This window comes from Lissotriton helveticus, chromosome 10 (assembly GCF_964261635.1).
Source record: "Lissotriton helveticus chromosome 10, aLisHel1.1, whole genome shotgun sequence".
NCBI classification, from domain to species: Eukaryota; Metazoa; Chordata; class Amphibia; order Caudata; family Salamandridae; genus Lissotriton; species Lissotriton helveticus.
Window position 1 is genome coordinate 446,496,374 of NC_136071.1, and position 21,723 is coordinate 446,518,096.

Genomic DNA, 21,723 nt, shown 5'->3' on the forward strand with positions numbered 1-21,723 from the left:
TTCTGACAAGACGGAAGTCCTCATCCTAGGATCATCCCCCTCCGCATGGGACGACTCATGGTGGCCACCGGCCCTGGGCAGCGCACCCAAACCAACGGACCATGCTCGCAAACCTGGGATTCATTCTAGACTCCTCCCTCTCGATGACCAGACAAGTCAACGCCGTCTCATCATCATGCTTTAACATCTTACGTATGCTCAGAAAGATCTTCTGCTGGATCCCCACCGAAACAAGAAAGACGGTCACCCAAGCTCTGGTCACAAGCTGACTGGACTACGGAAACACCCTCTACGCCGGAACCACAGCCAAATTACAGAATAAACTCCAACGCATTCAGAACGCCTCCGCCCGACTCATCCTAGACATACCCCGCCACAATCACATATCCGGTCACCTGAGAGACCTTCACTGGCTCCCAGTCAACAAGAGAATAACGTTCCGTCTCCTCACCCACGCACACAAAGCCCTCCACGACCTGGGACCCAAATACCTCAACACGCGCCTGACCTTTTACACCCCCACCCGCCAACTACGATCGTCCAATCAAGCCCTCGCCACGATTCCACGCATCCGAAGAGCCACCATGGGAGGAAGATCCTTCTCCTACTTAGCGGCCAAAACCTGGAACTCTCTCCCCTCCCACCTCCGCCTTACACAGAACCACCTCTCCTTCAGAAAACAACTCAAAACTTGGCTATTTGATAAGTAACGAACACCCCCCCCCCTCCCCCTCAAGCGCCTTGAGACCCTCTGGGTGAGTAGTGCGCTATACAAATTTTTGACTTGACTTGACTTGACTAGCTTTAAAGGGAGACCCTTAATCATGCCCTTTAAGTTCTTGTTGACTCTTTCAACCAGACCATTGCATAGTGGGTGATAGGGTGTGGTGAACTTATAGTTCACTCCACACTCCTTCCACATTGCAGTCAGGTAACTAGACATGAAGTTTGCACCTCTGTCTGATACAACCTCCTTAGGGACACCCACTCTTGAGAAAACTCCCAAGAGGGCTCTTGCCACAACAGGTGCTGTAGTGGTCCTAAGTGGTATAGCTTCTGGGCATCTGGTGGCATGATCCACTACCACCAGAATAACCCTGTGCCCATAGGCTGTGTGGGGTTCCATTGGTCCAACAATGTCAATCCCAACTCTTTCAAAGGGAACCCCCACCACAGGTAGTGGTATAAGGAGGGCCTTTGTAGTACCACCTGCCTTGTCACTGGCTTGGCAGGTCACACAGGAGTGACAAAACTCCTTGGTGTCTTCTAACATGTGAGGCCAGTGAAAGTGAAGGACAAGCCTGTCCCAAGTCTTGTTCTGGCCAAGATGTCATGCAAGGGGAATGTCATGGGCTAGTGTCAAAAGGAAGCCCCTGAATGCCAAAGGTATGACCAACCTCCTGGAAGCACCGGGCTTGGGGTCTCTAGCCTCTGAATACAGGAGCCCTTCATCCCAATAAACCTTATGGGTTCCACTAGCATTCCCTGCAGCCTCAGCAGCAGCTTGCTGTCTGAGGGGTTCAAGAGAAGGGCAGTCCAACTGCGCCTGCCTAAGATTTGCCCTGGAAGGTCCCCCTGTCCTAAGAAACTCAACCTGATCAGGTTCAAGCTCTTCTAGGACAGTTCCTTCTTTAGGCTCACAATCAGCTTCCTCAGAAGTCTGATCCTCATCCTGAGGCAGAGGGGAAGGCACAGCCTTAAACCTACTGCTCCTTTTCCTGGTAAGCAACTAGTCCATTATTCCAGAATCCAGTGCCTGTTCAGTGTTGCGATTTTTGACCTGTGACCTAGTCACTGAAAGAACATGTGCTGAGATACCTAACATTTCTGCATGTGTCCTAAACTCCACTTCAGACCAGGCTGAAGTCTCTAGGTCATTGCAAAGCAAACATTCTACAGGGAGGTCTGAACTAACAACAACCTGCTTAAGGCCAGTTACCCCTCCCCAGGAGAAATTAACAACGGCCATACTGTGTGTGGTAGTGACATTGCTAGCATTGGTCACTAGGTAAGTTTCACCTAGTATGATCTGTCCAGGGTCCACAAAGTCAGGTATCACCATGGTGACACTAGCCCCTGTGTCCCTGTAGGCCTGAGCCTCTTTCTCATTGACTAAAGGAGTTTGTCTATACTTGCCCAAGTTATTGGGACTCACACGGAAAGACATGTCCATGCCTCCATCACAGATAAAAACAGCTTGAGTTGGTACTCTGACTAGACCAGAGTCCATCTCAGTTCCCAGGCTTAACCCTACTACACCCTTCTGTTGGGAACCACCACCTGGAGCTGAACTAGGGGGAACAGTTGCTTTAGGGGCAATGGTGGGTGAAGCTGCCTCCTTTTTGGTGCAATCACTGGTCCAGTGAGAATTAACTTTACAACTCTTGCACCAGGGTTTCTTTGGACCTTCTTTCTTTTTGGATTGTTGAGAACCCCCATCATTAGAAGCTTTTTGGGGACCTTGAGAAGACTTCTGGTCTTTTGCTTTCTCCCCACCCTTTTAGTCTTGCTTCTTCTGGTCACCACCTTGGTTCTGTACCTTCTGCTTCACCCTGGTTCTGCCCCATTTGTCTGCCTTCTTACCCAATTCTTGGGGAGAGGTTAAATCAGAGTCAACCAAGTGCTGATGCAATAACTGGTTCAGACAATTATTAAGAATCTGTTCTCTCAGTATAAGGTTACACAATCCTGTATAGTCACTTACCTTACTGCCCAGTAACCAGCCTTCCAGAGCCTTAGTAGCACAATCTACAAAGTCAGTCCAGTCCTGAGTCTGTGTCTTCTGGGTATCTCTGAACAGCAACCTATACTGTTCAGTGGTTAGGCCAAACCCATCTATTAGAGCACTCTTCAGGACATTGTAATTGTCAGCATCCTCTTCTCTGACAGTGAGGAGCTTGTCTCTACCTTTGTCTGCAAAGGAGAGCCACAAGATTGCTGCCCACTGACTCTGGGGTACCTGCTGTACTTTGCAGGCCCTCTCCAAAGCAGTCATCCATTTGTGGATGTCATCCTCTTAGCTAAATGGGCATATCTTAACACTTCACATCCAAAAGTGTTTTTCTAAGTTATGGTACATGACAGGAATGGAAAAAAGACCTATTCTATTTGGGCCTGGGTCATATGCGCCATTCGATTTGTGGTCCTCTTTAGGACTATTTAAAGAATATACGGGACTAATTTGCCTGAGGATTGTAAGGCCTGTGCAAATTCGAACACACTGAAGTGGATTAGGGCGATTTGGAGGTCTTGCTCATACATGATATACTATAGAAGTTTGAGTGATCAAGTGGGCGGGACTCGGCACTGGCACTGTAGTAAGGGGGGGTTTGGGTTTGAGACGTTTTTACTTTTTGGACAGTGTAAAAAAAAAATTATGAAAAAACTTCAAGAAACATGCAAAAGCTCTTATTCATCCTCTTATCCCTATGTGATTGTTCTAGTGTTCCCTGCATTTCTTCCACTGGGGGTTTGCTCTACATAACGGTAGTGTGCAAGGTTCACTGCAAGGTTCATCAAAAACATTTCCCAGCAGTGGAAGGACTACAAAGTGTGCTCTAAACTTACGTCAAGGATGTCCATGCGCTGTCTCAGGCTATAGTTCATGGCGTAGAACTGTGCTGTAAGATATTGTGAGACCTGTAGAGATTAAAGAAGATCACTCAATCAAAGAGGCAATTAGCAAGATTCCAAGAATACAGAATAAGAACAGCATTAGCGCCAATAACACAGAACTCGGGCACAGGCAATGCTCTTTTCTCTATCTATCACCAACTCCTGCCACTAACTGTGGGTGGGCAGCTTCTCAACAAAAGTTTTTTCAGTCCACTGTCCTGGGTCTTGCAATGTTGCTCACCTTTGAAGCCACCCTACTCAGTAAATGCCTGTATCTATCCATCCTACCCAGAAAGTCCTGCACGCAACACAACATAAATCAGGTCATGCATTTACTGCAATAGACTTGGGGAAAGTTCTGCAACAGGGTTTGGCAAGACTCCAACACACAGTTTCAACAATGTTTCTCACCGATGACTTGCAGTCTCCCTTGTCACTTCAATCCGAGTACCCTCATGCAGAGATCTGTAAATTAACATTATTCTCCACCTTGCTATTCCAGAGTTTAACTCTTGCTCCCAGACCAAGAACACACTAGTTACTAGGCTGTCTACATCTATACAATCTGGAAAACGTCTCACTTACACCCTACTCATGCCCTGCCATTCTCTAACCTGCAGAGAAACCAATGACTGCTCATTTGAACAACCTACTGTACATGTACTGCAGATACACTTGTAGCGTGACCAATGCATGCCATTCCTGACCTACAAAACCTAGTGCTACATCAGAACTGTAAAGAAAGACACACTTCACTCAGGGTATTGTAATCTTCACTCCTGAAATTCAAAAACACAAAATCCAATGCAGCAATCTCCAATAATGAGCTGCAGCATTTACCTTCTATTCCATTACTGAGGTCTAGACAGACCTCTCATAATGCATGACAATCTTCAATGGCACATTCCCAGCGATCTCAATACAGTAAAGTATAAATAACCATGCCTGACTGCATCACTACTGCCCAAAGGCACATACTGCTCCAATACTGAGACCCTTCTAAACGCAGCCATGCAAACCCATCTGACTCCTTGCCTGCTGCATTCACTTCTATATCAGTACTGGAGGTTCATGTGGCATATAAGATTCAAGATACAAGGGAGCTAAAGAAGCACAGAGATACTCACCGGAATTGGATCCATGAGAGTGACCGCCACCAGAGCCCCATGGCGTTTATGTACAAAATGCACCAGACTGCCCTTATCCTCCAAGTGCAGGAGCACTTTTGTCAGCTCAACGCTTACCTGTTGGCACAGTGACAGATGTTAGCCAGGAACAGTCTACCTCATGTCCCCATTGATGCCATCTAACCTCACCCAGAGATGCCACCTCGCTCAGCTAAATTGATCATTATACCCTTAGGAACAGGGATTTCTCTCATCACAGTGTCATCCATCAAAGAGGACTTTAACTGAGCACCTTGTCCTGGCAAACAAAGATCAGTGAGAATGAGTGTTTGAAATAGCATGTAAAGATCACAAACAACAAGTACTGCAATGATTCCCTTCAGTCTCTTGACACTGTATTTTGCACTAGATAAAGGGTAAAAAGAGGGAAACAAGAAAAGGAAGACCGGCAGGGATAAGAGGGTGAAAATAAAACAGAGGAAGAAATGGCAACAGGAGGTGTGTGTGTGCATTTAATGACCCGTATTCACGTGCACAAGGACATAAACCACAGGAAGTTAAAGAATTTTTCTGCATCAGAATTTGTGTCTGTACATGTGCTTGTAGCAATCTGAACGCAACAAATAACTATTTTCCGAACAACTGTTCTGCATGAAGAGGCTTGTGTCAATCTGCAACGCGGCAAGACTGAAACCTATTGTTACAAGTAGATTTTCTCTTTGCATGTGTTGATGTAGATCAAATGCTGAGCACAGACTGTAAACCACTAGTCTCATAAACTAAAGGAGTGTCTTGCACAAAATAGGTACAAATGTAGTGAATAAAGTGAATAAGACAGTTTGACCAGCCTGTGTCTCTTTTCTGGTCTGTATAGTCATGTAATAAATAATGTTTGGTACATGTGTGAAGATCATGTATATACACATATATATCAACAATACAATTTCAGGCTTAGAGTGCTGCATAAATTATGCGAAAAAGAAGCAAAGAACTCTGGGTAGCTCCAGAGTTTAGGTGAAGAGCAGCTCCTGTATAAAGCCTCCTAAATCACTAGCGATACTCTGAATCTGCTCACATCAAATGTCTTTTTTTCTAGCAAAGTTTTCAAACATAGGATTAGCATAGTGCCAACCACGCTGAGCTAGAAAGGGACAATGTTTCTTGCCACTTCTACAACAAAGTCTTTAAACATAGGGTTAGAACAGCGCCATCTACGCCGAGCTATAAAATGACAAAAGCCTTTTACCATTCCAGGCACAGTATTACAGCTTTGGATTAGCAAAACACCATCCAAGCCAAACCGGAAGGAAAAAAATCAACCTCTGACGCTTGTTTCGCTATCATTATAGCTCTTCAGACAGGTTTAGCTTTGTCCAGACACAAGAAAGCCCCGTGTTTAAGTCAAAACCATACCCTTTCAGGCTTACAGTCTGCATAAATTATGCAAGAAAGAAGCAGAGAACTCTGGGTATTTCACAAGTTTAAGTGAAGAGCACCTCCTGGGTAGAGCACCCTACAACACCAGCGACACTGAATCTGCCCACCTCAGATGTCGGTTTGTCTAGCAAAGCTGGAATGAATAAAAGCAACCTCAGACGCAGGTTTTGCTAACATTGTAGCACTTCATTTTACAGCTCAGCATGGCTGGCACTAGCTAATCCTGAGCTTAGACTTTGCTGTAGAAATGGCAAAAGACTTAGTCCCTTTCTAGCTCGGCATTGACGGCATTTTGCTAATACTATGCTTAAAACATTTGTTCTATGCTCCTCCGCATCTTCAGGAGTGGATCAATTATGACAAATGGGAGGTGACAGCATGCTAACTGACTTGGGACTGTTTTACAGGTACAAAAGTCAATACAACAGAACAAGGAGGGGAAGTGAGGACTCTGCAGTTATCCATCAGAAAGTGGATCAACAAAGGTAAGGAAATGTTTCTTCTAATGAATACTTTTAACCACAGTTTCTTTAACTTTAGAAGACATACCCAAAACAGCACCTCACAAAATGTAGCGCGTCTTAGTAGGGGACTCACACAAAAGAATCTTGCAGGACCAGGAAGGGAAAATGACCGTCTGCAGACTTGACTGTCTAGGTGATAGTGCTCAGAAAATGTAAGCATGGACGCCCATGTATCAGCTTGGCAGATGTGTAGGACAGCAACACCCCTCTGCTCAGGAGGCTTTAGCTGAAGTGGAATAAGCTCTTAGAACCTCAGTGGGTTCCTTCTTGGCCAGGGCACAGCATTTATTTATCCACCTAGACAGCGTCCATTTCTGAATCACCTACTCTTTCTTACCATCACCAGAGCCCAGGACCAGCTGCTCATCTATAGGGTATGATTGTGTGCAATCTATCTGAAAACTGTGAGGTCTCCTCAGGTTAAGCCAGTGGAGCATCTCCACCTCTTTTTAGCAATGTGTCAGGCAGAAAAAGATATGAGTGATAGATTTACACACATGGGAAGGCGATATAACCTTTGGCAGAAAGGAAGCCCGGGTTCTTAGCACCAATTTGTCAAGAAAAAAGTAGTATAGAGAAGTTGCACTGACAGCCCCTGCAATTTACTTACACGGCATGCAAGATATTGCGATATGAAAAATTGTCTCGATAGTGAGGAGCTGTTGTTATATTCCCGAGTTAGGCCAATGAAGCAAAGCAGCTTATTTCTTACATTGTCCTCACAAGGATTATGCTACTTACTTAGTACAGTAAGCATCTGTTCTTGGCATGTAGAGCTGTAGATTCACATGCTTTGCATAGTCCTGATCTAGTGTTGGGTCCGGATGTTTGCAAGTTGTTTTTCTTCGAAGAAGTCTTTCCTAGTCACTAGGTAAAGTGACTCCTCTTTTCCGTGATAGTACACATGGGGTTAGATTGGTTTCCTGCAAGAGGGTGAGATTGGAGTAAGTGTAGTATGGAGATGTCCATGCAAGACTGCAAGAGCTACAGATGCCCGGGCAGGTGGGAGGGCACATGTGAATCTACAGCTCTACATGCCAAGAACAGATGCCTACTGGCTAAGTAGCATAATCCGTTCAAAGCATTTGTGTGCTGTAGATACACATGCTTTGCATGGACTATACAGCAGTATTCTCCCAAAGCGGTGACGAACCAGTAGATGTTGCAGCTGTTTGAAAAAGGGTTTTCAGTACTGTTTGCCCTACATTGGCTTGTTGACGTACTAACACATCCACACAGTAATGTTTGGCAAAAGTGTGTGGTGTTGACCATGTTGCTGCTTTACAGATGTCAGCTATTCGGATGTTACCTAAAAAGGCCATAAACGCTCCTATTTTACGAGTGGAATGCGCTCTAGGAGGTATAGATAACGTTTGTTTAGCTTTAGTGCAGCAGGTTTTAAAGCAATTAACAATCCATATTGCAATACCAGATTTAGAAATGGGATTGCCTTTGTGAGGTGTAGCAAATGCAACAAACAATTGTTTTCTATTGCGAAAATCATTTGTTCTTTCAACGTCGTACAATAGCACTCTTCTGACATCAAGAGTATGAAGAGATTGTTCTGCCACAGAATCAGGTTGAGGAAAGAACACAGGCAACTCAACGGATTCGTTGATAGGAAAGGAACTTTGGGTTGGTGCAAAGAACTACCCTGTCTCTATGAAGTTGAAATAAGGGTTTTCTAAGGTTAAAGCTTGTAGCTCACTAACACTCCTCAATGAAGTGATCGCAATGAGAAAGGCCACTTTCCATGAAAGAAACTATAACATAAAGTTGTGTAATGGCTCAAAAGGTGGACCCGTGAGCCGTGTAAGCACAACGTTCAGATTCCAAGCAAGTGTTGGAGGTACCCTGAGTGATATTAGTCTCTTAAGGTCTAAATGTTGCTTGCTTTGCAAATATGCAGCTACTACTGCTGCAAGATGCAAATGAATGGAAGTGTAGACTAAACCAGTACTCTGTAAATGCAGAAGGTAACAAATGATAGTTTGAGTAGATGCATCTAGTGGATCAATAATGTTATTAGTACAATATATAAAAAAATAATTTCCATTTAGCTGCAAAGCATGCTCTGTTAGTAGGCTGTCTTGCTTCCTTAAGAATGGTCATCATTCTGGTGGCAAGTTAAGATATCCAAACTTTATGACTTTAGGAGCCAAATCGCTAGATTGAGCTCCTTGGGATTTGGAAGTCTGACTTCTCCATGGTTCTGCGTGAGAAGACTGGAATTGAGATGTTTTTGATGTGGAACTACTGACAGTTCTAAAAGTGTTGTGAACCAAGGTTGATGGGCCCAAGTGGGAACTACTAGAATCCGTGTGAAGGATGTTTGCCTCAGCCTCCTAAACAGTTATAGGAGAGGGAGAGGCGGAAAAGTGAAGGAAAAAATACCCTACCAATTCATCCCAGAGGCGTAGCTAGAGCTTGTGGCGCCTGGGGGTTTCCCTCAGATTGCCGCCCCCAGGGGGGTGGGAATGGGGGGGATGTGGGGGGAGCTGGATAAAAGGACGGCGAGCACTTGAGAGGTCAGAGAGACACGTAGTATCGCCGCTAATAGTTCCCTTGATCATGCAAGTTACATGTACATACATGACACGGTCCAAGGCTGCACAGTTGAATACACCGGTGACCGGCAGTCCAAAGAAGAAAACAACAGACTACATGATCTATCTGGGGACTCAGAAAAACCGCACGCCAATAGTGCCAAGTCTAACATGTGTCCCCTCCAGCTAAAATGTAAGGAGAACTACACACCCTCTTGGGAGTTCTGTTCACTAAGGCGGAAAATCTGGACAGACCATCAGCATTGGCGTGCTCTGTACCAGGGCAATTTTCCACGATTAATTCCATCCCCTGTAGGGAAATGGACCACCTCAACAGCTTTGGATTCTCACCCCTAATCTGAATCAACCATCTGAGGGGCCTGTGGTCTGTCTGAACCTGGAAGTGAATCTCAAACAAGTATGGTCTCAACTTCTTCAGTGCCCTGACCACAGCAAATGCCTCACACTCAAACACACTCCACCTCTGTTCCTGTGGAAGCAACCTCCTACTAATGAAGGCTACAGGTTGGTCTAGGCCCTCCTCATTTATCTGTGGAAGCACTGCCCCCACACCATGCTCTGAAGCATCTATCTGCACAATGAATTATCTTGAGAAGTTGTGTGCCTGCCATGCACATGTCAGATTTCAGGGCATTAAAAGCTTTCTGGTAGGTGTCCAGTTCACTTTCTTGGGCTGCTTCCTGGAGGTCAGCTCTGTCAAGGGTGCAACAATGCTGCCATACCCCTTGACAAACCTCCTGTAATACCCTGTGAGTCCTAAAAAGGCTCTCACCTCTGTCTGGGTCTTGAGGGTTCCCAAGCCAGAATGGTATCAATTTTGGGCTGTAGGGGCGCCACCTGACCGCTCCCCACCTGGTGTCCCAAAAGCTGATCATACAATATATAGGCGACATTCTCCTTTCTAGCGAAAATATGCAGTCACATACAGAACTTCTGCATCAACTTCTAAAGGCTATTCAGAAGGGATGTGTCACGGGGTCACAGGATCGGTCACAGTATCCCCTGTGACTGGTTTTCAATCTATTCCCAGGATTGGACCGGGCCCTTTAATGAAAGCCTGGACTTTCCTGAGGTAACGCCCCCCTCCGTGACGTCGGATTTCGTGGGCCTATCCGCTTCAACGTTTTATGATGAAAAGGCGGTCCTGGAAGAACACAGCGTCGGAGCCGGAGTGGAGGAAGCCGACCCGAGGAGAGGACGACGAAAGACCACGAAAGAGTTCCACACCGGGAAGAGGAGTCGAGGCAGCTGAGGACTTCTAGAGACCTTGCAGGAGCACCCGAGGAAGTAGACGCGACAAAGGAGAAGCCAGGAGGCCACCGTCACTATTCTTCGCCCAGCCACGCTCAGGAAGACGCGTGGCTCAGCAAGGTACGGGCCGGCTCAGAGGTCTTCTCTCTTTCAAAGGGGGGGCCGGGTAACCAGGAAGCTGGGAGGGATCCTCAGTTGTATAAGGGAAACACTCACTTTTACTTTGTGCACTTTCACTCCACAAACTCCGGGTGAAGCGCCGCTGTGTTGCCAGTAAGATTTTTTTGGTAAGGCAATGGTGATGGTTACTTCCCTCCTCACAACGTTACCCTCACACCCTGCCCCTTAGCCTCGGTAGTTTAGAGCTGTGATCTAAATGCCACCTCTCCTTTTCCTTTCTTTTGGGCTGAGACGGTGACGAGCTAAACTACTCCGAAGAGCCGGAAAAAGACCAGAAGGACCAGACTAAAGCACCGGACTAAACCAAGACTGTTTCTGCCTGCATACTGAGTACCCGAAATAAACCTTCTTTCAGAAAGCACTTCCTGACTATTGGCTCCTTCCCTCCTTGTTAACCCCTAAAGGTTACAATTGGCAAGCCAGATAGGAGCTGTCCGTCTGCTAAGATGGAGGCCTTAATTGAACAAATGAGGGAGGGACAAGCCAAACTAGAATGGGCCATAGGACAGTCCACTGACCAGGCCGACCATGACAGGGCAGCTTTCACAGCCGCAATGCAACAGCAAGCAGAGAATTTAACAAAAGTAGCGGAAGGACAAACCCAGCTCCTAGCTATCATAGGGCAAACCCGCGCTGCCGCTCCTCCAGGAGCTGTTGTTCCCCTTCAAAAATATGTGGCGGGGACGATCCAGTTTAGTTTTTCTTAAACTTCGAAAGGGCGGCTAGAGCCAGCGCCTGGCCAGGAGAACGATGGCCATTCTATTTGGTGCCTCTTTTGTCTGGGGAAGCCCAAGCGGCGTATCAGTTGGCCAACAAAGATGGGACAGCAACGTATGGTCGTGTAAAACAGTTTGTTTTAGATAGACTGGGAGTTGATGATGAAAGCCACAGACTGAGGTTTCGACAAGAAAGAGAACTCCCAACTGATGCACCTAAAACCTTGTTTTATAAGCTAAAGGATGCAGCTGATAGATGGTTGAAACCTCAGGACTCCACCATAGAGGATGTCATGAGCAAAATATACCTCGAACAATTTCTGGAAGCTCTACCGTGTGGTACGCAACGTTGGCTTAGGCAGCATGCCGGACTAACACTGGAACAGGCCATAGAGATGGCCAATTCGTATGCTAGCAAGTAAAAAACAATGGAAAAAGGAGGAAAAGTTCTACTGTAACTTATCTAAATAGGAGACAATTAATTCGCCTATTTCTATGCCATTTAGTACACTTAGGAAAAAATCCAATTTATACCTCCCCATTACTCATACACAGGGACTAGATTACACATTTTTTATTTTTTTGTAATCACTAAACTCATATCTCTTTGTTCTTTTTTTCTTTGTAACAAACATCAACAAATAATTCTATAGGCAAGCTTTTTATACAACATATACCATCATATACAACACTATATACAACACATTCACAATAAATTGACCAAAGAACAAAATCATAATACAAAAACACAAAGACTTGTACGATTTACACCCTACAAAATATTTCAGCAAAGGCTGAGTGCCCTCCCATTCACTCTAGGAGGTGCACTTGGGAGGTAGTATAGCACAGATGGTTCGAAAACCCAAATTGCCAAACCTCAATCGAAAACTGTGTCACAAAGGCTACAAGTTCCCAAATTAATTGTAAACATAAACACTCCTCCAGTATGAAAGTGTCGACGCGGTTGCGTTTCGGCCTTCCAAGAAATCTGGCCTCTTCAGGACAGGGTGATAATCCACAAAAAAAAAATTCCCCCCCAAATTTTTTTTTAATCCAGGGGCAGCTGGGAATCGTTCACAAGGACCAAAACCAATGGCAAATTCTTAACATGAAGTCTTGCTGGGTATGAACAAATCATCTTAGTCAATCGTCTCACGTGTGTGCAAAAGTGTCCACACTCCACCGGCCAACTACTACTCGCCCGGAGACTCCAGAACGTATCTCTCCTACCAATTCGTATGCTAGGGCTCAATCACGTCCCCACTTTCGTGAAATAGAAAGAACCAACAAAAGCGTGATTCCGCTTACGCCTGAAAAGAAAACACCCAAAACCATGACAGAACCCCCTTTTCGAGCTCGGCCCAGTAAGCCGAACCTCCTATTATGACTGTCCCACAATGTTATGAATGTGGGGAATGGGGACATATTGCCAGGTATTGTCGGAAAAAGAAAGAAAAGGGAGAAGAAGAACCCATGGAAGTCGGCTACCTGCCCCATGCCATCATGTATGCGCAGGAAACCGGTGCCACATTTTATGTAAGTGTGTTACTCAACCAACAGCAAACCCAAGCATTATTAGATTCAGGATGTCGCCATTCAGTAGTAAGGAAAAGTCTAATCCCTGCCTCTCATGTCCTGTCAGGCCGCACAGTTCGAATAAAATGTGTACATGGGGACGTTAGAACTTATCCCTAAGCAAAGGTAACCATCACAACTGAAGAAGGTACACAACTACAGTGCGAATTAGGGGTACTTCCAGAATTACCCGAACCCCTCATTATAGGTACCGACAACACATGTTTTTCCACACTGATGGCAGAGGCCCTACACACGAATAAGTTACAAGGTACAAACAAGCATGGTCTACTAATCTCCGAACCATGGGCAACAGATTCTAACTTCCGAACCACCCAACTAAACGATTCTACTCTTGCTCAGGCATGGCAGAATGCCCAAGATAACAAAAACCAGGGAAAACTTGTCTATCCCTGTTTTGTAGAAAAAAAGGGTCTCTTGTATAGACTAGGAACCGAACATGCTTCTCCCCAACTGATAGTACCAACCGATTTTCGTGACCAAGTCATGTTCTATGCCCATGCTCATTTTGTCCACCATAAGCGTGGAAGGGTATACTCAGATGTGAGTCCCTTGCTCATTGCACCATCAGGATTCAAGCAAGCCGGGCCGACGACGCCTGAAATGGCAGAAACCGGTCCCCGGAAGCTTGTTTCCTTCCCAGTATAAGAATTGGCTTGGTAGTTTGGTTTGCCCTGTTCCCATCATGCACTGGGACAGGAACAGACTAATTTGCATATAACCAAGTTCTGAGCTGGGATGGTGCAGTGAGCTAAAAAACGGTGATGGATCAAGCCCTGATCTTTGGACTGGGTAAGAGTGGTCTGCTTAATTCAGGCACTCTGTTCATCACCACCCCCTTTTCTGAATCATGCACATCTCCTGGCAGGACATTCAGGTGCCGAAAAAACCACTGACTCCATTATACAACATTTCTTTTGGCCTGGGGTTTTTGCACAAGTAAAACGTTATTGTCAGGAATGTCACATTTGCCAAAAACGTAACACCTACATTCCCCCAAAAGTCCCTTTAGTTACTCTTCCAATAATAGGCAAGCCATTTGACCGGGTCGGGGTTGAAATAGTGGGCCCTCTTCCTATTTCGACCCGGGGGTACCAATACGTAATGATGGTTGTAGATTACGCTACCCGTTATCCGGAAGCATTTCCTTTATGAGCAGCAACATCGGCAGCCATTGCACAAAAGTTAGTAGAGCTGTTATCAAGAATGGGGTTCCCTAAAGAACTTATAACGGACCAAGGCACTCCGTTTGTTTCATGTATGATGAAGCAGGTATGCTCTCTTTTACAGATCAAACATCTGCGCACTTCGGTTTACCACCCACAAACCGATGATTTGGTGGAACGATACAACAGCCTTCTAAAAGTCACTCTAAAAAACTTTTAACGGGAGATGGGAAACACTGGGACCAGTTGCTCCCATTGGCTCTGTTTGTATTACGCAGCCAAGTTCAGAGCAGCCTGGGCTCCTCACCCTTTGAACTCCTATTCGGAAGGAAACCCCACACCTTACTTGAGATCACCCGAGATAGCTGGGAGAGAGAAGGGGCTCAGGATGCCCAAGATCTATTGGAGTATTCCCAACAGCACATGTCCAGGTTGCATAAGCTAAGAACGCTCTCTTATGAGACTCTTGAAAGGGCACAAATCAAACAAAAAACCTTTTACGACAAAGGGAAAAAGTGGAGAGAATTGGCGGTTGGTGACTGGGCCCTTGTGCTTTTACCAACCTCCACGCACAAACTCCGTAAGGAGTGGCAGGGTCTGTTCCCGGTACTCAGAAAAATAGGAAAAACCACTTATGCCTTGAAGATTTCCCCCTTCAAAACCCAAATATACCATATCAACATCCTTAAAAAATGGTTGGGTCCCCCACCCCATTCACCCCGCTCTGTGTCTACCATTACTACCGTGGCGCATACAGTAGACCAAACAGTCATAAACCCTGACCTTACTGAACAAAAGAAAAAAGAAGTGCTAGGCATACTTCTAAACCATCAGACGATCTTTTCAGATCAACCCGGTAGGACATCCCTAGCGACCCACTCCATTCCATCCCCTAATGGGATAACGGTAAAACAAAAAGCCTATCGCGTACCAGAAGCACGACGAAAGTTGCTGAAAATGGAGTAGACAAAATGCTAGAAGCAGGGATTATTGTACCCTCTAAAAGCAGCTGGTCCTCCCCAGTCGTTCTAGTACCTTTACCGGACGGAAGTACTAGATTTTGTATCGACTTCCGTGCCATCAACAAAGTCTCTAAACAAGACGGGTACCCACTACAGAGGGTGGACGAACTTATTGAGTGCCTTGGGGAGGCTCAATATATAACAACTATTTACCTTACCAAGGGGTACTGGCAAGTACCCCTTCTTCCCCAAGACCAGGAAAAGACTGCATTTTCAACACCCGAGGGTCTGTTCCATTTTACCGTCCTCCCCTTTGGCCTGCATGGGGCACCGGCGACCTTCCAACGCCTTATGGATACCATCCTGGCCCCATATACTAAATTTGCGGCCTCCTACTTAGACGACATAATCGTCCATAGCCCCACCTGGGAGGACCACCTTCACCACCTAGAACAAATCTTAGGGGCGTTGCGAAAGGCTGGGTTACACATACATGCATAGAAATCCCGAGTTGCATTCACCCAGGTCAAATATTTGGGGTATGTCCTAGGAGAGGGACACCTATTTCCCCAGCAAGAGAATGTACGAGCCATCCAGTCACAGAACTTCCCCTCCACTAGAAGAGATCTTAGGGCGTTCCTTGGACTGGTGGGTTACTACCGCCGCTTCATTCCTCACTTTGCTACGGTCTCTGCTCCCTTAACTGACCTGTTAAAAAAGACAGCAACTTCCCCACAAAAACCCCTCTCCTCAGGCTTGTATGGCCTTCCAACAGCTTAAGGACATTCTTTCCTCCGCACCAGTCTTAACAGCCCCAGACTTTGAGAAGCCTTTCTTCTTACAAACTGATGCTTCAGGAGTTGGGTTGGGGGCGGTATTATCCTAACAGGATGAGGAAGGCAGGGAAAGACCCATCTTGTATCTATGCAGAAAGTTATTCCCGAGAGAAGCAGCGTATCCTACAATTAAAAAGGAATGCCTCGCGGTCAAATGGAGTATTGACAAACTCCGTTATTACCTAGAGGGCCGTCATTTCACTCTCTTCACCGACCATGCCGCTCTGACATGGCTACAACGGAACAAGGGTCGGAATGATCGGATATTACGGTGGTTTCTCTAGCTCCAGCCTTATGACTTTGAAGTCCGCCATAGAAAAGGGATAAATCAGACAAACGCTGACTTCTTGTCCCGTTATCCTCTTTCCCCTAAACGGGAAAAGCTAGGGGGGGAGATTTGTCACGGGGTCACGGGATCGGTCACAGTATCCCCCGTGACTGGTTTTCAATCTATTCCACAGGATTGGACCGGGCCCATTAATGAAAGCCTGGACTTTCCTGAAGTAACGCCCCCCTCCGTGACGTCGGATTTCGTGGGCCTATCCGCTTCAACGTTTCACGATGAAAAGGCGGTCCCGGAAGAACACAGCGTCGGAGCCGGGAGTGGAGGAAGCCGACCCGAGGAGAGGACGATGAAAGACCCCGAAGGAGTTCCACACCGGGAAGAGGAGTCGAGGCAGCTGCGGACTCCTAGAGACCCTGCGGGAGCACCCGAGGAAGAGGACGCGACAAAGGAGAAGCCAGGAGGCCACTGTCACTACTCTTCGCCCAGCCACGCTCAGGAAGACGCGTGGCTCAGCAGGGTACGGGGCCGGCTCAGAGGTCTTCTCTCTTTCAAAGGGGGGGCCGGGTAACGAGGAGGCTGGGAGGGATCCTCAGTTGTATAAGGGAAACGCTCACTTTTACTTTGTGCACTTTCACTCCACAAACTCCGGGTGAAGCACCGCTGTGTTGCCAGTAAGATTTGTTTTGTAAGGCAATGGTGATGGTTACTTCCCTCCTCACAACGTTACCCTCACACCCTGCCCCATAGCCTCGGTAGTTCAGAGCTGTGATCTAAATGCCACCTCTCCTTTTCCTTTCTTTTGGGCTGAGACGGTGACGAGCTAAACTACTCCGAAGAGCCGGAAAAAGATCAGAAGGGCCCGACTAAAGCACCGGACTAAACCAAGACTGTTTCTGCCTGCATACTGTGTACCCGAAATAAACCTTCTTTCAGAAAGCACTTCCTGACTATTGGCTCCTTCTCTCCTTGTTAACCCCTAAAGGTTACAGGATGTTTGATGGGGAACCCTAAAAAGGCACAGATTGTGCAGACACAGGTAACATTCTTAGGGTTAGAAATATTCCCTGAGTGAAAGCACATAGGTCAAAGCAGACTAGGGATGATACAACCCAAGTCCCTTCCACATAACATGCACTCATTACAGAGCCTTTTAGGAGTTATAAGATTCTCGAGATCCTTCACCTCAATTTTTGCTGATATTGCAGCTCCCTTGTACGATTTGCTAAGATACAGCAACTGGAACTGGACAGTGAAAACATTGCCGGAAGCACTTGTGGAAGCTCCTTCATAGGAAAAGCCTAGACATCACATTGTCATTCTATATTTGGCCGATGGTCAGAGACAATTTAATTGCATACATTCTGTCCAGATGTATTGAAACAAACACATCCCTGTAGCTTTTGCCTCTCAGTTGATGAAAATGGTTGAAGTGAAATACTCTTTGTGAAAAAACAGTGTTACATGTGTACTGGGCGATCTAGACATTCCAGTGCATGATTACAGGATCAGACATCATCAAAACACACCATACACTCACTGCTGAAGGTGTTGCTTAATGGTGCGCGCAGCTAAATGGATAGCAGGCCTTAGCAATAACTCCATACATACAGAACAGGTTCTACCCAGTGACTCCAATTGGCAAGAATACCCTTTGTGGGCCAGACACATGAGTGTGTCATTGAAGCAAAAGGAGACACTATACCCAGTGTTTAGAAACCTCACTCAAGATAAAGTTCATATTGTCAAGGAGGTGCTGGAGTATATGTTCAATATCCTAGTGCTCCAAATGGGACTGCACAAACAATTCAGAGACAAACTGGTAACAGATCAGGGCAACTTGCAGAAGTGGTAGCAATGCTACTACACCTAGAACATGAAACCCAGCATTACCAGTGTGTGCTATGATTGATGTAATTGTTGCTTCTGACTTTGTTTTCTGAGGGTGTGTGTTATTCCTGAATCGGTGGAAACAAAACAACTTTAGAGGAACAGATGATTCTACTGTGACATTTTCAGATTTATGGCAGATTAGTGATGCCTTAACTTGTTTGGTTATACAAGAAAACATAAAAATCAGGGCACACAAGAAAATAGGCCCCTTTACAATAGGTAATGCGTGTGCTGACTGATCAGCTAGCAAAGGCAGCATACCTCTAAAATGCCCCTATATTCATAGAACAGCAACTTAAATATGTGACACCTGTGACACGTGCCCAGGCAGCATCAGACCAGACGATACATGGCAGCTTTCAACATCTCTGGACTGCAGAAAACAAAACGATTCAGTCCTGGGATCCATGTTAGACCACTGTCCCACTACGCAAGAGCTAAAACAAATATCTGGGTTTAGGTCTTGCTTTTTGGCACATGGAATAATATGGTGCAAAAATGATTCCTTTGTACTTTATATAAGGAAGACGCTGCTATCATGATGTCCAATGGGGAGTGAAAGATGTGCAAAATGTCGTACCCAGCATAGAATACAAAACATTTTATTAAATGTGGATTAATTACTTGCCTTTTTGAAGCCCTCGATAGATTCCAGTGGTGACGGCAGCAGCGTTGTGAACGCCAGCGCCATCATTTAATTTGCGGAACCACCAGCATAACGGTACTTGGAGTGGCACCGAGGACAGGTTTGAAACTGAGTCGGTTCCATCGGCCGAGGGGTGGATCGACGTGGCTAGGCCCGAAGGCTGCCCACAATGTTTTTGACCGAAGATGAGAGGCTTTTCCGATCAAATGGATACGCAAAGAGAGGAAAATGTGTACGATAACAATAACGTTGAGGGTAGAGTAGATTGCACAGCAAAGGGCACCCGAAGGATGTTTCGAATCGGGTGCAGCAATACACATCCGAACCCCATGATGGAATAAAAACAATCTAACAATGAAGTTAACACACATGTGCACTATTTCCGAAAGAAGGAGTCACTTTACATTGTGACTAGGAAAGACTTCTTCGCAGAAAAACAACTTGCAAACATCCGGACCCAACACTAGATGGCAGGAGTATGCAAAGCATGCGTATCTACAGCACACATGATTTGAATATAACATTTCCAGCTATGACCTTTTGAACACATTTGCGCATACAATGGTGGATTCATTTCTCTGAAAATAAACTATTTACATCTAGCTTCGCACAACATTATCACTAAGCCCTGAACATCATGTATAAGGTCTCGTTTTGAACTACGTACAAATGCCATCACTATCTTCATCCACGGGCGACAGGGCTATCTGCAATATCCATAACAACTCTAATCTATGCGTACATTGCAAGCCTGCTTTTATTGCAAAAGATGAGCATTCTGATAGATTAGTAGAGGAGATACTTCCACTGACACAGAGGGTGTTTGCATGCTGGGAAATTACCACACAGCAGTTTGACATCTCATAAGGGGTGACCAGTATGTGAACAAGACGGGGTCCCTCACTCTATCCCAACAAAAAATGGGGTTGGCTGGTCACTTAGGGGGATTCTTGGCTTCATACCTACACACACTCTAGGTACCCTTAGAGTAGGGTTCGCATAGTAGAAGTACACCAGATAACTGCCTTGTTTATATGCCTGCATATATACATTGTTTTAGCACCATGGTAGATCTATATCTATTCTTTAAGCTTTTGATGCGTGCAATCATGTTTATCTGCTTCTGTCTACTAATCATTGCAGCACACATATTTTATGCAAGAATAACGTTGGTTCAATAAATATTATTGAGAACGTCCCACTGTGTATTCTCTGTATATTTCTCTGAGAATAAGTAAGCACGAGTGACTGAGCGAAAACTTCTGTACTGTGTCCACGATCCCTGAGGGGTCATGGTTGCCATGTTCAGTGGTTGCCAGAAACTATTCGCCCTCTGATAGGTTAGGGGGGCATACAGTGGTACTGTGAGCTAGCTGGTCTATAGGCCAACACATCCTGCGGGGGTGTCCAGAATCAGTCTGGACACCAAGTCCTTAGTTTATGTTGTCCAAACAATGTGCAAGGTCCTACGGATTGGTAGGAAGTACACCACACTGTAGGATGCAACTATGAATGGGCTCGAACTGCATGGAGGGCCAAGTTAAGGTCCCATTGAGGCATAATGAAGTGCCTTAGTGGAAACATGCACCATATGTTTTAAAGTTTTAAAAACCTCATCACAACAGATAACTTGGATAAAGAAAATTGGTCAGGCAAATGTAAAAAAGGCAGAGATGGTCAACAAATATCCTTTAACTGTGGCCATCGCAAAGCCTTGCTGACACAAAGGTAAGACAAACTGCAGAACCTCTGCTAAAGTGGCTAGTAGGGGGATCAAGCTGACGGTCTCTACACCAAGTCACAAATGTCTTCCAATGAGCGAATAGATGGTTTAGTCGAGTGGCGCTATAGGCACAAATTAAGCAAGTAAGTTATAACTGCTCGGTTGATGGTGCTCAATATTCACGCACAGAGATGTAAATTGTGGAGATTTGGGGAACAATACTCTCTAGGCCCAATCCAGAGCAAAATGACATGGCCTATTCCGTCCTGACCTTCTTCAGAACTAAAGACAGGAAAGGCAGTAATGGAATCACAAACAAACATCTGGCAGATGCAAGGCATCCCCCCCTAGGCGGGAACTCCAGCGTGCAGTAATGGTAGTACTGTGTACTCTCAGAGGAAGTAGTGAAAAGGCAGGGTATGCCTCAGTGATCAAAGATGTCCTGAGCCACTACCAGCTAACATGCGCTGTGCTCGCCCTCAGTGGCATTTAGAGACTCCACCAGATGATTGGCTACCAGGGAGATCCCCTGGCACTTCAGCCAACTCCACAGGTGCAGTGCCTGCCAGAACAAGATCCATGGCCCCATGTGGTCCTGCTTGTTGCAGTACCTCCGGGAGGTTGCACAGTCCTTCAAGACCTGTAAAGACCTTCTCTTGATGGATTGGATAAAGGCTTTCAGAGCCAGCCAGATGGAAAGAAGCACCTGGAGGCTGGTATCAAGATTCTGTTCCACTGGGGATCAGAGACCCCCGATTTCCACCTCTCGCTGGTAACTGCACCAACCCAAAGATGATGCACTCATCACCATTGTGATTTCTGGATGAGGTAGAAAGAACAACCTTCCACATGAGAAGATTGTGTCTATCTTCCATCACCAAAGGTCGTTGGAGCAGATGCAGCTTTTTATTCAACAAACAGCCCCCACGTTGTGCCCACTGGAAACGGAGGTTCCACTGCAAGTCCCATGTGCTACTGAGTAAAGGTGACCAGGAAGTTCCATGAGGCAACAATACAAGAAGCCTTAGAACCAACCTCAATGAGACCCAGGACTGATCTGTAAACATTGGGATCTTATCCTGAATGTCCTGGGCTCACTCTAAGGGAGGGAAGGCTTTGAATACCAGTGTACAGGATGGGCCCTTAGAAGGGAATCCTGTGAATAGGCATCAGATCATACTTCAGTTCGCTGATGGAAAAC

The 21,723-nt window shown here is 45.9% G+C and overlaps 1 protein-coding gene across 1 annotated transcript in view; it reads right to left on the minus strand.

Annotated features, from left to right (window-relative positions):
- Window positions 1-21,723, minus strand: part of TELO2 (telomere maintenance 2) — a 659,928-nt gene that overhangs the window by 209,120 nt on the left and 429,085 nt on the right. The window contains exons 14-15 of the mRNA XM_078662940.1: window positions 4,743-4,859; window positions 3,568-3,639 (exon numbers count right to left, since the gene is read on the minus strand). Coding sequence (XP_078519066.1) covers window positions 3,568-3,639; window positions 4,743-4,859 — 189 coding nt within the window. The remainder of the gene's footprint in view (window positions 1-3,567; window positions 3,640-4,742; window positions 4,860-21,723) is intronic.